Source organism: Orycteropus afer, unplaced genomic scaffold, assembly GCF_000298275.1.
Source record: "Orycteropus afer afer isolate SDZICR_OR568_19922 unplaced genomic scaffold, OryAfe1.0 scaffold00006, whole genome shotgun sequence".
Taxonomy (NCBI): Eukaryota; Metazoa; Chordata; class Mammalia; order Tubulidentata; family Orycteropodidae; genus Orycteropus; species Orycteropus afer.
Window position 1 is genome coordinate 19,548,002 of NW_006921593.1, and position 13,913 is coordinate 19,561,914.

At 55.7% G+C, this 13,913-nt stretch overlaps 3 protein-coding genes across 3 annotated transcripts in view; 1 reads left to right on the top strand and 2 right to left on the bottom strand.

Annotated features, from left to right (window-relative positions):
- Positions 1-984, bottom strand: part of RNPEPL1 (arginyl aminopeptidase like 1) — an 8,838-nt gene extending 7,854 nt beyond the window's left edge. Inside the window, exons 1-2 of the mRNA XM_007941476.2 lie at positions 944-984; positions 700-833 (exon numbers count right to left, since the gene is read on the bottom strand). Coding sequence (XP_007939667.2) covers positions 700-833; positions 944-984 — 175 coding nt within the window. The remainder of the gene's footprint in view (positions 1-699; positions 834-943) is intronic.
- A 2,183-nt stretch (positions 985-3,167) lies between these two features.
- Positions 3,168-8,701, bottom strand: DUSP28 (dual specificity phosphatase 28). The gene is made up of 2 exons (XM_007943426.1): positions 8,324-8,701; positions 3,168-3,344 (listed from the first exon to the last, which is right to left on the bottom strand). Exons 1-2 carry the CDS (start codon positions 8,699-8,701, stop codon positions 3,168-3,170), a joined length of 555 nt encoding a protein of 184 aa, XP_007941617.1.
- A 2,825-nt stretch (positions 8,702-11,526) lies between these two features.
- ANKMY1 (ankyrin repeat and MYND domain containing 1) overlaps positions 11,527-13,913 on the top strand; it is a 64,719-nt gene continuing 62,332 nt past the window's right edge. The window contains exons 1-2 of the mRNA XM_042781307.1: positions 11,527-11,775; positions 11,933-12,122. Coding sequence (XP_042637241.1) covers positions 11,527-11,775; positions 11,933-12,122 — 439 coding nt within the window. The remainder of the gene's footprint in view (positions 11,776-11,932; positions 12,123-13,913) is intronic.

Below are 13,913 nucleotides of genomic sequence, written 5' to 3' on the forward strand. Positions count from 1 at the left end.
GAGCTCCCTGGCTCTGGACGCTGATGTGGCCGTTGATGGCGAGCTGTCTCCTGGCGCGGCCCGTGCGCCCGGGCAGCGCGGGTCAGGCGCTCGGGCCCCGGTGCGGTGACCCCTCACCCACGAGCCCAGTGTGGCTACGTGGTGCGCGCGTGGCGCGAGGAGCAGCTGGAGATGGAGAGCTGTGCTCGGCACTGCGGCAGCTAGCCACGTGTGACTGAGAGAGAGTCCATCCCTGCACACATTTCAGGGTCCCAGCGGCCTATGGGGCTAGCGACTGTGGTGGACACCCACATACCGGACGTGTCTTCCGCAGCAAGTTCTGTTGGACGGCGCTGCTTGGGGGACTGGTCTGCCCTAGACACCCCACTGTTCTGAAAGCCCATTTGGAGCAACTGGGACCTGGCCCGCCTCCCCCCACCCCACTGGCCCCCTCTGCTCTCCTGGGGCCTGTTCTCCTCTGGCCTCTATAAGGAGGTGGTGGCTGCCCAAGGTGCAGCCACCCAGGGCCCTGGGCAGGGAGGGGATGGCTGCAGACCAGGTTGGGCTGCAGGGATCAAGGATTGGCGAGTCAGGAAGCCGTGCAGGGACACGGCATCACCACATAAGAATTCAGATTCTTGGAGAGAGGGCCTTTAGGCCTGGGACACCTTCCACTAACTCCTCGGTCCAGCAGGCGTGGCCAAACCAGGGCGCACTCACCGCTGCCCTGGCCCCTGTGTGGTCTCTGAGCTGCAAGTGCGTACTTGCAGTCTGTGTCCTCGTCTGTCACACTTGGCCTGCTGGGGGGGGCACACATGTAGCCATGTCTGGCCAGGGGGTGGGACACGTAGCGCCTGGAGGTGTGGGGGCAGGGAGTAGACACATGACTGCTTGTGGGAGGGAGGTGGTGGGACACGTGGCCATGCCTGCACAGGAGGTAGGGAGAGTCACTGTGTCCACCCACAGGGTCCTCAGGTCCCCATAGGCCCTCTTAGCAGGGGACATGCCCCCTTGGAGTCCCCGGCTCAAACTCACCAGGAACCCTGGGGCTGACAGAGGGCTGGGGTGGGGAGTGTCAGGTCTGCACCTCTCAGTCGAGGGGGGAGAGCTGGGGTGGGGAGTGTCAGGCCTGCACCTCTCAGTCAAGTGGGGGGAGCTGGGAAGGCGGTTTACTGTCAGCTGCAATCCACGGGGGGGTGGGGAGGTGGGAGGAGGATGTGTGTTATCTTCCTGTTCCTTCCAACCATCCCTGGGGTGTGACAGGCCTTCAGACACCCCATACCCCCTACTGGGACACCCTCCCTGTCAGCCTGTCTGTGCCCCCTGGTGGCAGGAAGCAGCATGGCACGCTGGGACCGGGGTGTGTGGGGGTGTCACAGTCTTCTCTCACCACACCCACCTCACGGAGGTACAAGGAACCCAGGAGTCTGCATGTCCCTGGAGGCGGGCACGTTCACACACCCCTCTTTATCCTGAACAAATCTCTCTGGAGATGGGCCTGGCCCCAGATTCCAATGAGGGTGGCCGGGCCCATCCACATGGGGCCACGAGGTGGTCAGGGGCCCACACCCTCCTTGCTGGTCACTGGTTCTGAGCACAGAGGACACCCAGACGTCACTGCCGACCTCAGTCAGCATGAAATGGGCCCCCTCCTGCCTCAGAGCTGCGTGAGGAGGGCCCTGCCCCTGGGAGTTGGCCTACAGCGGCCAGGTCTTCTCCCTCGTGCATGGGAGGTGGTAGAGGAGACACAGCCGGCCAACAGGCTCTCGATCTGAGCTCTGCTGGGTGATGCAGCACCCGTCAGGCAGTGCAGGCCTGTGTGTTGCTGAACAGCGTTCGGGGAGCTTCCAGACTGAGACGGAGCAGGAGGAAAGGCCTGCTGGTGACTGACTTCCGAGTTCAGCCTGTGCAGCCCATGGATCCCAGCGTTGCGCACAGGGTGGCCATGAGTCAGGCAGCTTCCAACATGCCAGGTGGGTGACTAGTCCTGGCTGGCCAGGAGGGGCGGGCTGGCACCCAGGACACTCCCGGCTGCCTCCTACACTCCTAGGCTGTGTGGTCAGAGGTCATGGGGACCACCCATCTACCTGACCCAGTGCAGGTAGGCCTCTCAGGGCTTGGGCCCTTCTGAAAGAAGGGTCGGTTCCCCACCAGAAAAGACCTGCAGGCAGCTGAGGCCCCAGCTGAGGTGGAGGGAACTGGACTAAGCCCCCCCAGGGGCTGAAAGGGAATGGCTCCAGGCCCCTATGTTCTACATGGCCTGCCTGTACACATTTGAATACATTAACCAGCCTGTCTGTACACATTTGAATACATTAACCAGCGACTGTATTCGCTATAATTCACAAGCCTTCCATCCTTCCTGCTCTGTCCCCGATGTCTTATTGAAAACTGTGGGGGTGATGCTGGTTTCTAAGGTAGTCTTCAGGTCCCTGGGCGTCCATGTGAGACTGCGTCTGAACTAGGACTCTGCAGTCAGGCAGACGTGGTGACAGGTGGGGCTTCTGCCCTTTACTCCTGGGTGGACGGGGACAGCCCTGTGCCGTGGGCCTGGCCAAGGTGACACGGCCCAAGGCTGGAGCACAGGGCTGCTGTGTGGATGGTGGAGGCCAGGCGAGGCGGGCAGAGGGCTGGGACACGGAGCAGCTGGAGCCGGCCGGCCCTCCACCCTGGCCTGCACGCTGCAGCTTCTGAGAGTCACGTGTGCCGCTGGACCTGTGGTTGACTCCGCGACAGGACCAGTGTGAGCTCTGGGAGCTGCAGGAGAGGCCACGGCACCCTCTGGACATTCCCCTTTGTCAGTGTCAGGTGGCTGAGCTCCGGGTGGCAGCTCTCTCAGGTCCCCGGGTTTCCCAAGGGCTCACCGTGAGTCCCCTGGCCCTGGCTTACCAGCTCCGATTTTCCCAAAACTCTCCCGGTGGTTTTGATTCCCCCAACCCAACCCTGTCTGGGAAGCTGAGGCTGACCAGGAGGAAGGGGTTGGTCTGCGCCCCTTCTGAGTGGACACCCCGTGCCACCACCTCTCAAGCCGCCAGTCAGAAAGATGAAACTTCAAGGGGAGGTGAAGACCACTCTCTGACCAGTGTCCAATGTCTCCTCACTGGGAGGGAGCTGCAGGTCTGGAGAGCTGACACGGAAACCTCCAGCGTCCCCACTCTGAGGACGTGCTGTCCCCAAAGGCTGAACGACTAAGCACGCTCTACAGGGTCCTCGGAGCACTCCGTGGGGTGGTCCTCGCTGGGAAGAACTGTCCCCGGAGGCGCCGGGGGCCGGCAGGGCTGGGGTCGGAGCAGGTCCTCATACTGCTGGAGCTGAGACCAGAAGCCTGGATTGGGCTCGGCCACTGGGCGGGCGCGCTTCACCGCCTGCAAAGAGCCAAAGACAAGTCAGAGGTTCCTGGCACTCAGCGCACTGCACCTCCGAGCGCCCCTGCTGGCGGCAGAGGGTATCGCAGCTGATAGTGCCGTAAGTGGCGGCCACAGGGGGGACGTGGCTCTGGGCTTATGGTTATGTTGTTGTTGTTCTGTGCCCTCGAGTCAGACCCGACTCATAGACACCCCTCCTTGGGTTTCCGAGGCAGTATCACTACGGAAGTAGATTGCCCAACCTTCCTTCCGAGGAGTGGCTGGTGGGTTTGAACCGCCAGCCTCCTGGTTAGCAGTCAAGTGCCTTAGGCACTACACTACCAAAGTCATTCCACTTCTGCATTTGATCCTATAAGACATTTATGTCTGTCTCTACATCATTTGACATCAAGGACCGTGGGAATTCGAGGACATCTCGCCATGTGTGGCTATGGGAATCCCCGGCTGACTCCCACAAACGCAGGCAGCCGCACTCCGGCCTTTCTGTAGGCGAGAAATCGCTTCTCGCTTGATTGCTGGCTAAAGTTACTAGCTCTCTAATTCCTCTGACTGATCGAGTCCTTTCACGTTTGTTGTTGTGTGCTGTCGAGTCGGACCCGAATCATAGTGACCCCTCCTTAGGTTTCCGAGGCAGTATCACTGCGGAAGTAGATTGCCCAACCTTCCTTCCGAGGAGTGGCTGGTGGGTTTGAACCACCAGCCTTCTGGTTAGCAGTCAAGTGCCTTAGGCACCACGCTACCAGAGCTCCCCCTTTCACATTTACTGAGCATCAATTCATTGCAAACCCACTGCCATGGAGTCGATTCCTACTCACAGTGCCCCTCGAGGACAGAGTGCAACTGCCCCACAGGGTTACCAAGGCTGTCAGTCTTTATAGGAGCCAACTGTCTCATTTTTCTCCCACTGAGCAGCTGGTGGGCTCAAATCTCCCAACTTCTGGTTTGTAGCCCAATGCTTTAACCACTCACTATACCACCAGAGTGCCTTCAGCTAGTTGCAGCACTTTGAAAAGGATGTAGGGTACAGACATAGACCATAATTAATTAGCTATGTATTTCATGTGACACTGAAAATATTTACCAAATCCCTATGACATGCGTAGGCACTGGGAACACCCCATTTACAATGTAAGAGTGTCCCTGTTGCCATGGAAATTGCACACCATGTAGGGAGCAGAATAAGCTGATGATTATAGAACATCTCCAGAGATAAGCTTCATACAGACATGAAGGACATCACAAATGGAGAGAGGACATCATACATGAAGGACATCATACATGAAGAGAGGACATCATACATGGAGAGAGGACACCATACATGGAGAGAGGACATGATACATGGGGAGAGGATGCCATGCATGGAGGACATCATACATGGAGAGAGGACATCATACATGGAGAGAGGACATCATACATGAAGGACATCATACATGAAGGACATCACACATGGAGAGAGGACATCACACCTGGAGAGAGGACATCATATATGGAGAAAGGATATCATACATGAAGGATATCACACATGGAGAGAGGACATCATACATGAAGGACATCACACATGGAGAGAGGACATCACACATGGGGAGAGGGCATCATACATGAAGGACATCACACATGGAGAGAGGACATCACACATGGAGAGAGGACATCATACATGAAGGACATCACATATGGAGAGAGGACATCACCCATGCAGAGAGGACATCACACATGAAGGACATCACACATGGAGAGAGGACATCGCACATGGAGAGAGGACATCACACAGGGAGAGAGGACATCACACATGAAGGACATCATACATAGAGGACATCACACATGAAGGACATCATACATGGAGGACATTATACATAGAGAGGACATCACACATGGAGAGAGGACATCATACATGAAGGACATCATACATGGAGAGAGGACATTACACATGAAGGACATCATACATGGAGAGAGGACATCATACATGGAGAGAAGACATCATGCATGGAGAGAGGACATCATACATGAAGGACATCACACATGGAGAAAGCAAGGTCATTACAAAGACAAGAAAGGAAGAGAAGACCAAAAGGGATGTCTGAAGAGACTCTGAAACTTGCTCTTGAAAGAAGAGTGGCTAAGGGGAATGGAAGAAATTATGACGTAGAAGAGCTGAACAGATTTCAATGGGCAGCTTCAGAGGACAAAGCAAAGTATTATAATGAAATGTGCAAAGACCTGGAAAGCCAAAGAGGAAGAACATGCTCAGCATTCCTCAGGCTGAAACAACTGAAGAAAAAATTCAAGCCTCAAGTTGCAATATTGAAGGATTCTATGGGTAGCATAGTGCCTAAGGCACTTGACTGCTAACCAGAAGGCGGGCGGTTCAAACCCACCAGCCACTCCTCGGAAGGAAGGTTGGGCAATCTACTTCCATAGTGATACCGCTTCGGAAACCCAAGGAGGAGTCGCTATGAGTCGGGTCCAACTCGATGGCACATAACAACAACAACAAATGGGCAACATGTTGAACAATGCAGGAATCATCAAAAGAAGAGGGAAGGAATACACAGAGTCACTGTACCAAGAAGGACTGTTCAACATTCAACATTTCAGGAGACAGTATAAGATCAAGACCCGATGGTACTGAGTAAGTCCAAGCTGCATTGAAGGCTTGGCAAAAAAGTAGGGCTCCAGGAACTGACAGAATACCCACTGAGACGTTTTAACAAACAGATGTGGTGCTGGAGATGCTAACTCATTTATGCCAAAAAATATGGAAGACAGCTACCTGGCCAACTGACTAGAAACTAAACCAAACCCGGTGCCATCATCTTGATTCGAACTCCTAGTGGGCCCCATAGGGTGTCCTAGGCTGTAAATCTTTACAAAATTTGATTGCCTCATCTTTCTCCCATGGAGTGGCTGGTGAATTCAAACCACTGACCTTTTGGTTAGCAGCTCAATGCCTTAACTGACTGGACAAGATTCGTATCTGTGCCCATTCCAAAGAAAGGTGATCCAACAAAATGCAAAAATTATCAAACCGTATCATTAATATTACACATAAGTAAAACTTTGCTGATGATAATTCAAAAGTGGTTGGAACAGTTATTGACAGGAAACTGCCAGAGATCCAAGCTGGATTCAGAAGACAGCATGGAACAAGGGATATCATGGCTGGTGTCAGATGGATCTTGGCTAGAAGCAGAGAATACCAGAAACATGTTCAACTGTGTTTTACTGAGTATACCAAGGCATTTGACTGTGTGGATCATAACAAGTTATGGACAACATTGAGAAGAATGGGAATCCCAGAACACTTCATTGTGCTCACGAGGAACCTGTACAGAGACCAGGAGGCTGTCGTTCGAACAGAACAAGGGGATGCTGCCTGGTCAGGAAAGTGCGTGTCAGGGCTGTGCCCTTTCCCCGCACCTGTTCAGTCTGTATGCTGAGCAACTAATCCGAGAAGCTGGACTATAAGAAGAACACGGCATCGGGAGGAAGACTCTTTAATAACCCATGATATGCAGACAATACGACCGTGCTTCCTGGAAGGGAAGATGACTTGAAACACTTACTGTTGACTACATATAGTCTTCAGTACGGATTACCCCTCAGCATAAAGAAAATGAAAATCTCACAATTGGACCAATAAGCTACATCATGGTAAGTGGAGAAGAGTGAAGTTGTCAGGGATTTCACTTTATGTGGATTCACAATCAACACCCACGGAAGCAGCAGTCATGGAATCAGACAACGTACTGCACTGGGCCAATCTGTGCAAGGGACCTCTCTGAAGCGCTGAAGAGCCAAAATGCGTCTTTGAAGACTACGGTGCCCCTAACCCAAGCCATAGTACTTTCAACAGTCTCGTGTATGTGAAAGCTGGACAATGAACAAGGAAGGCGGAAGAACGGATGCCTCTGATAGTGGCATTGGTGACAATCCTGATACACTGTGGCACGCAGGGAGACCGAACACGTCTGTCGGGGGAAGTGCAGCCGGAATGCTCCTTAGAAGTGAGAATGGCCGGGTTTGGTCTTTTGTACTTTTTTTGGTCATGTTCTCCCTGGAGGATATCATGCTCGGTAAGGTAGAGAGAGGGTCAGTGACAAAGGGGGAGACCCTCAAGGAGACGGACTGACACAGACTGGCTCAGTTGCAGCACAGATCGTTAGGATCCGCAAGGCAGCAGTGTTTTGTTCTGTTGAATAAAGGGTGGCTATGAGTCAGAACTTGTACAGTCACTATTAGTCAGAACCGACCCAATGGGACCTAACGATGACAGAGATAAATTAGAGCCTGGGAGGGGAGCGGCTACTTCATGGAGTGAGGCCAGGAGGACCCTGCTAGGAAGCTGACGTCTGGGCCAGGGTGCGGGAAACCGAACGAAAAAGCAAGTGGACAACCTGGGGGAAGAGTGCTCCAGGCAGAGGGAGCAGTGAGTCAGAGGCCCGAGCTCGTGGCAAGGGTGACGTGAGTGGGTGAGCAAAGTGGAAGAGAGGAGGGCTTTAGGAGAAAGTAGAAAATGACCTTCACCTGGAAAGGTGGGGCGGACTCGCACTTTTTGGAGGGCAGTAAAAGGTTTTGTACCAGATGCCTGTTATCCCGCTGTGGAAACGTGGAGCTCAGCGAACAGGTCTCAAGGATAAACTTAGCGGGTCCAGTGCACAGGTGCTGTTCAAAACCATACTGCACGAGAGCGTGGAATGCTAGGGAGGCAGGAGCAGAGGGGAGAGGTCCCAGGACAGCCCTGCACCACTCAGAGATAACAGGCTGGAAAGGCCCGCCCCTTACAGCCAGGTCCCGCCCTGCTCAGGAGACCCGCTGTATGATTGGGTTGCGTCATGCCCGGAAGGCCCGCCCCCAGGACTGGGCCCGCCCGGACTGAAAGACGGACCCCTAGCCTAGAGCGCTTCCCTACCCGGAAGTCATCTCCGGATCTTGAAATCCACCTCACCGCGAAGACCCGCCCCCCCGCATCTGGGCCCGCCCACCTCGAACGCCTGCGCCAGGCTGAGGCCGCGGTGCCGCATGAGGTAGGCGGTGCAAACGGTGGCCGAGCGGCTGCGGCCGTTTTTGCAGTAGACGAGGCAGGCACCGCCGTCACGCACTGCAGCCTCCATGGCGGCGCAGGTGGGCTCCAGGTGCGCTAACAGGTCCTCGGCCGGATCGTCGAACACGGGCACGCGCAGTGCGGCCACGCCGGGCGCGCGAGGGTCCGGCTGCTGGCGGGAGACATTGATGCATAGCGTGACGCCCGCGCGCGCCAGCAATTCTGACTCGCCCGCGGTGCGCGCATTGCCGAGGAAGAGCGCGGGGGCGACACACGCGAACGGTGGCGGCGCGCACGATGGCGCACGGCCAGGCTCCATGGCCGACAGGGCTCGGAAGCCGGCCAGACCTGTATAAGACCGGCGGGTGGGCCCTGCCAGTGCCCCCAGGTCCTAGGGGCCTCAGCCGCGGACCCCAGGCACTTTGCAGCCTTAAGGGCCCCTCGCGGGGGTCTCGCTCGCTGTTCGGTACCCCCCTGCCGAACACCGCCCCCCCGCCCGCCGCCTCTCCCCCCCTTGTAGCGAAGTTTGTTCACGAACAGGGCCAGCCCACAGAGAGACTAGTTGCCTTCCCATTGGCCAGGGATGGGGAAAGCGGCCATTGGATGGGATGAGGCTGCCGTTATAATTGGATTGGCCGCGGGCGAGTAGGCGGGACCCGGAGGCAGAGGCTCAACCCAGTGGGCCAGTACACCTATTGAGCTGCGACACCTGATGCAGGACGGGATCCATCACAGAAGCGAGTCTGGAAACGGACCAACATCCTGCACATGGCTTTTAAGGGCCACCTGCGTGCCGTTCGAGTTGTAGCTTGCCTGTGATAAAGAGAAGGCTGCTGTTCTGTATGTGTCTAATAACCACTTCATGGCGGCGGTGGCGGGTCCGTGGTAGGTCGTAAGCGTCCCCGCAGGAGACTAGTTCCGTTTCCCGCCAGTGACCTCCTGCAGCCACCACTCATCTGTGCCCGGAGGTTTGTGTGTTCCATGATGCTAAACAGGTTTCAGCAACGCTTCCAGAATATCACAGAGTAGGAAAAAATGGCCTGTCAATCTACTTTGGGAAAACCAGGCAATGAAAACCCATGCATCACAGGGTCCAAGCTACAGTCGGCCACGGGGCTGGCGCTGGACCAGGCCGGGTCTTCGTTGGGCACGCGTTGCTGTGAGTCGGGCTGACTCCACAGCAGTTGCCCACAACAATGGCCACCTTCCTTAGGAGGCTTCCCCATAACTTCTGTTCTTGGTTCTTGATTTTGCAGCTGCGAGCCGGCTGTGGTCCTCCTCTGTTCTTGGTTCTTGATTTCGCAGCTGCGTGCCGGCTGTGGTCCTCTTCTTACCGCTTTATATTCTTTTTAATCTGCTTCATCATAAATGGGCCTTTGTAATTTCTGCATTTTATTTTCCTTTTTGTTGTAAAAACCCACTGCCATCCAGGGGATTCGAACTCACAAAGCCGCTGGAGGACAGAGTACTTAAGTCAGTGTCTAGGGTTTCCAAGGCTGTCAGTCTTTACAGATTCAGACTGCCGCATATGTCTCCTGCGCAACAGCTCCTGGATTCGAACCAACGACCTTTTGGTGCACAGCCGAGTGCTTTAACCACTGCGGTACCAGAGCACCTTATTGCTCAACCTTCCTTCTAAGGAGCAGCTGGTGGATTTGAACCGCCAGCATTCTGGTCAGCAGTCAAATGCCTTAGGCAGTATGCCACCAGAGCTCCCACTGTCAAATATAGTTTGTATAAAATTATTTCCGTTAACTCCCACTTCTCAGAAGGAAGGTTGGGCAATCTACTTCCAGAGCTATACCGCCTCAGAAACCCAAGGAGGGATCGCTAAGAGTCGGTCCGACTCCACGGCACATAACAACATCACTTCTCCAAAGACCAGTATTTTTCTTAGTTTGGGCCAGCACCTTAACTTTGATTTAATATCATGTCATGTTCACGAAGTTGCCCTTGAGGAACACTAGCCGATCTTCCGACGCCCCATCTCTTTCAGGGAATGGTTTCAGTGAAAAGTACCTGGCCCAGCCCAAGTGGTGTGCTGCAGGCACTAAGTTATTAAGTTCCAGTTTCTAAAACGGGTTCATGTATTTATTCATCTCCCTCCTGGCTTCAGAGTTTGCGCTTCGGTCCTAGCTGTGATTACCGCCCACTGCCCACCCCAACGTAGCACCAGCTACACCTGATAAAACGTTCGGGCCGCCCTCCCTGCGACCTCTGGCGGAGGACTCGCTGCCCGGTGTCAGCATTTTCGGAGCGAGTAACTCCCAGGCCTATGACGCGCAGCGGCTCTCTTGAGGAACGACTGCAGTAGCCGCCCGCAGGTGCAGACGTCCTCTGGACCGCTTCCTTGCAACCACTTCCGCTCCCTCTGCCCCAAGAAGAACTCTTCCTTCCTAGGACAGGGACAGGACGCCACGCATGCGCGTTCTCTTCTCGCGGGTGCTCACGGGAGCTAGCCCGAGAGGAAGAGCCTCCTGGCCCCGCCTTCAGGGGGGTGGCACTAGTTGCCTCCAGCCAATCAGTGAAGCCTCACCCCAGGTTTGCTTCATGGATGGGCTTGGGATCCAATGGGGAACCCATGAGGCTCTCGGTGGGGTCGTCCCAGGACCCAGAGGAAGCCAGCTGGGGTGAAGCGGAGGAGGGGGCGGAGGCCCGGCCAGGGGTGACGTCAGGGAGCGGTGACTCATCTCCAATGCCGGCTGCCTGCTTCCCGCGGCTGGCCGGATTGGTGCTTCGTGGGCCCGCGGGACGCCCTTTATTGCAGGCCTGTGTCTGAGCGGGGCTTTCTGTTCCCAGACCTCGCAGCCGGTCCCTCATGGTCCTTCACCCCACGGCCGCACGTCTCGCCACCCCCACTGCACCGCTTTGGGCCTCGGCCCCTCCGCGCAGTCTTCCCCCCTGCAATCGGACCCACGTTCCGCAAGGAGCCGGTCGCAGAGTCGCTCTGGACCCTAGCAGGCCGTGGTCTGTTAAACCCAACAGGAGCCAAGCTCACTGCCGTGTGCTCGGCTGGACTCGGCGACCCCTGCCTGGGTTTCCCGGGCGGCATCCCCCCGGGAGTCGGGTGCCCGGTGTGAGTTAACGCTGGGGGTCGTGACTGGCATTTTATTTTTTAGCAAAACGGCAGAAAGCAGAGCAGGCATGAAACGTTGGGGTACCTCGCTGCAGCGGGCGAACGCTTTCCGTGAGCCTTGTTTGGTTGGTTTGTGCTGTGGGTCCCCGGCGCCGAAGCCTCGTGCTGGGCCGAGGCCCATCCCGCCGCCCTCGCCGCTGGCCGGGCGCCCAGGGCCTCCAGGCCGGGCCTCCAGCGCCGGCTCCCGCCTGCGGCTGCACGAAGCCCAGCAGCTCCGGTTGCGGGTTACACTCCAGCGGCAGCAGCCTCGGGAACTTGTTAGAAGCCAAATGCCGGGGCCGCTGCAGACCCAGTGAAACGGAGACCCGGGCTTCCCGGAGCCTCCACGAGACTAGAAAGGCATTCAAGGCAGGGCGTCCACACCAGCCCCTCACGCTCTGGTCTCGGACCCTGCATCCCTCTGTGCCCCTGGAGGCCCTGCACTGGGGTCAGCCGGCCGGCGTCCTGGCCGCGGCTCAGCACCGCTCGGTGGAGCCCTGTGTCAGGACTGTGGGACTGAGAACCCACAACCCTGGAGAAGCGAGGTGCCTGGCGGCCCTTCCGGCTTTCTACCCCGTGCCCGCCAACGCTGGCAGAGTCTCCCCTGCCTGTGATCTGATCGCAGGTGGTCCCACTGTTCTCCTGCTGACAGTCGAGCCTCCCACTGTGCCCCCCCCCCCCCGGGCCCCATCAGTGACATTTCATTAAGCGCCTCATCAGCGGTGCTGCTCTCAGGTCTGGAAACACCTGGAAGCCAAGCACCTTAAGGCGCAGTTGTGCGAAATCTCGTTTAGAAAGAACTAAGGGAGCATGAAGGAGCTCTGGTGGTGTAGTGCCCAAGGTATACTCGGTTGGTTAGAGCGTGGTGCTAATAACGCCAAGGTCGCGGGTTCGATCTCCATATGGGCCACAGGTCTTCATTTTAGGAGCTCTGGTAGCATAGTGCCTAAGGCACTTGACTGCTAACCAGAAGGCTGGCGGTTCAAACCCACCAGCCACTCCTCGGAAGGAAGGTTGGGCAATCTACTTCCGTAGTGATACTGCCTCGGAAACCCAAGGAGGGGTCGCTATGAGTCGGGGCCGACTTGACGGCAAATAACAACAACAAGGGAGCGTGAAGGAGCTCTGGTGGCGTAGTGCCCAAAGTATCTGACTGCTAACCAGAAGGCTGGCAGTTCAGACCCACCAGCCACTCCTCAGAAGGAAGGTTGGGCAATCTACTTCCGTAGTGATACTGCCTCGGAAACCCAAGGAGGGGTCGCTATGAGTCGGGGCCGACTTGACGGCAAATAACAACAACAAGGGAGCGTGAAGGAGCTCTGGTGGCGTAGTGCCCAAAGTATCTGACTGCTAACCAGAAGGCTGGCAGTTCAGACTCACCAGCCACTCCTCAGAAGGAAGACTGAACAATCTACTTACATAGAGGTACTGCCTCGGAAACCCAAGGAGGGCTCGCTATGAGTCACGGCGACTCCATGGCACATAACAACAACAACAGCAACAACAAGGGAGCATAAAGAAGCACTGGGGTGCGCTTAGGGCATCTGACTGCTAACCAAAAGGTTGGCAGTTCAAATCCACCATCCACTCCCCAGGAGGAAGATGGGTCAGCCTACTTCCATAAAGATCTACTGCCTCGGAAACCCAGTGGGGTTGCTGTGAGTAAGAATCCACTCGATGGCCGTGGGTTTGGTTTGGTTTGGTTAAGGGACCATAAAGAGCCCTGGTTGTGCAGTGGTTAATCCATTTGGTTGCTAACCCAAAACTCAGCAGTTTGAATCCACAAGCCCCTCTGCGGGAGAAAGGCAATCTGCTTCCACAAAGACTGACAGCCTGGGAAGCCCCGTGGGGCAGGTCTGCTTTGTCCTATAGGGCCAATGAGTGGGGACAGACTCCATGGCAGTGAGTTAAGGCAGCATGTGATGAAGAACGGATAGTACTGAAGGAAGAAGGCCAAGCTGCACTGAAGGAACTGGCGAATAACAAGGCTCCACGAATGGATGGGGTACCCAGTGAGATGTTCCAATAGGTGGATGTAATAATGCTGGAGGCACTCACTCGGCTGTGTCAAGAAACTTGGAAGACATACCTGGCCAACCAATTGTAAGAGTTCCCTGTTTATGTCCATTCAAAAAAAGTGATCAAAAAGAATGTGGAAATTATTGAATAATGTCATTAATATCCCATGCAAGTAAAATTTTGCTGAAGATAATTTAAAAATGGGTATAGCAGTATATTGATAAGGAACTTCCAGAAATGCAAGCTGGATTCAGAGGAGGATGTGGAACAAGGGGTTGTTGTTGTTGTTAAGTGCCGTCGAGTTGTTTCCGACTCATAGCGACCCCATGCACAGCAGAACGAAACACTGCCCGATCCCGCGCCAGCCCCACAATCCCTGCTATACTTGAGCCCATCA

Bases quoted from the DNA above. Each gene is read 5' to 3' on its own strand.
- DUSP28 (XM_007943426.1), bottom strand. From the start codon at position 8,701: ATGGAGCCTGGCCGTGCGCCATCGTGCGCGCCGCCACCGTTCGCGTGT. The intron at 3,345-8,323 runs GTGGGCGGGCCC...GGCTCTTTGCAG, and splicing joins GCCTGGCGCAGGCGTTCGAG to GCGGTGAAGCGCGCCCGCCC.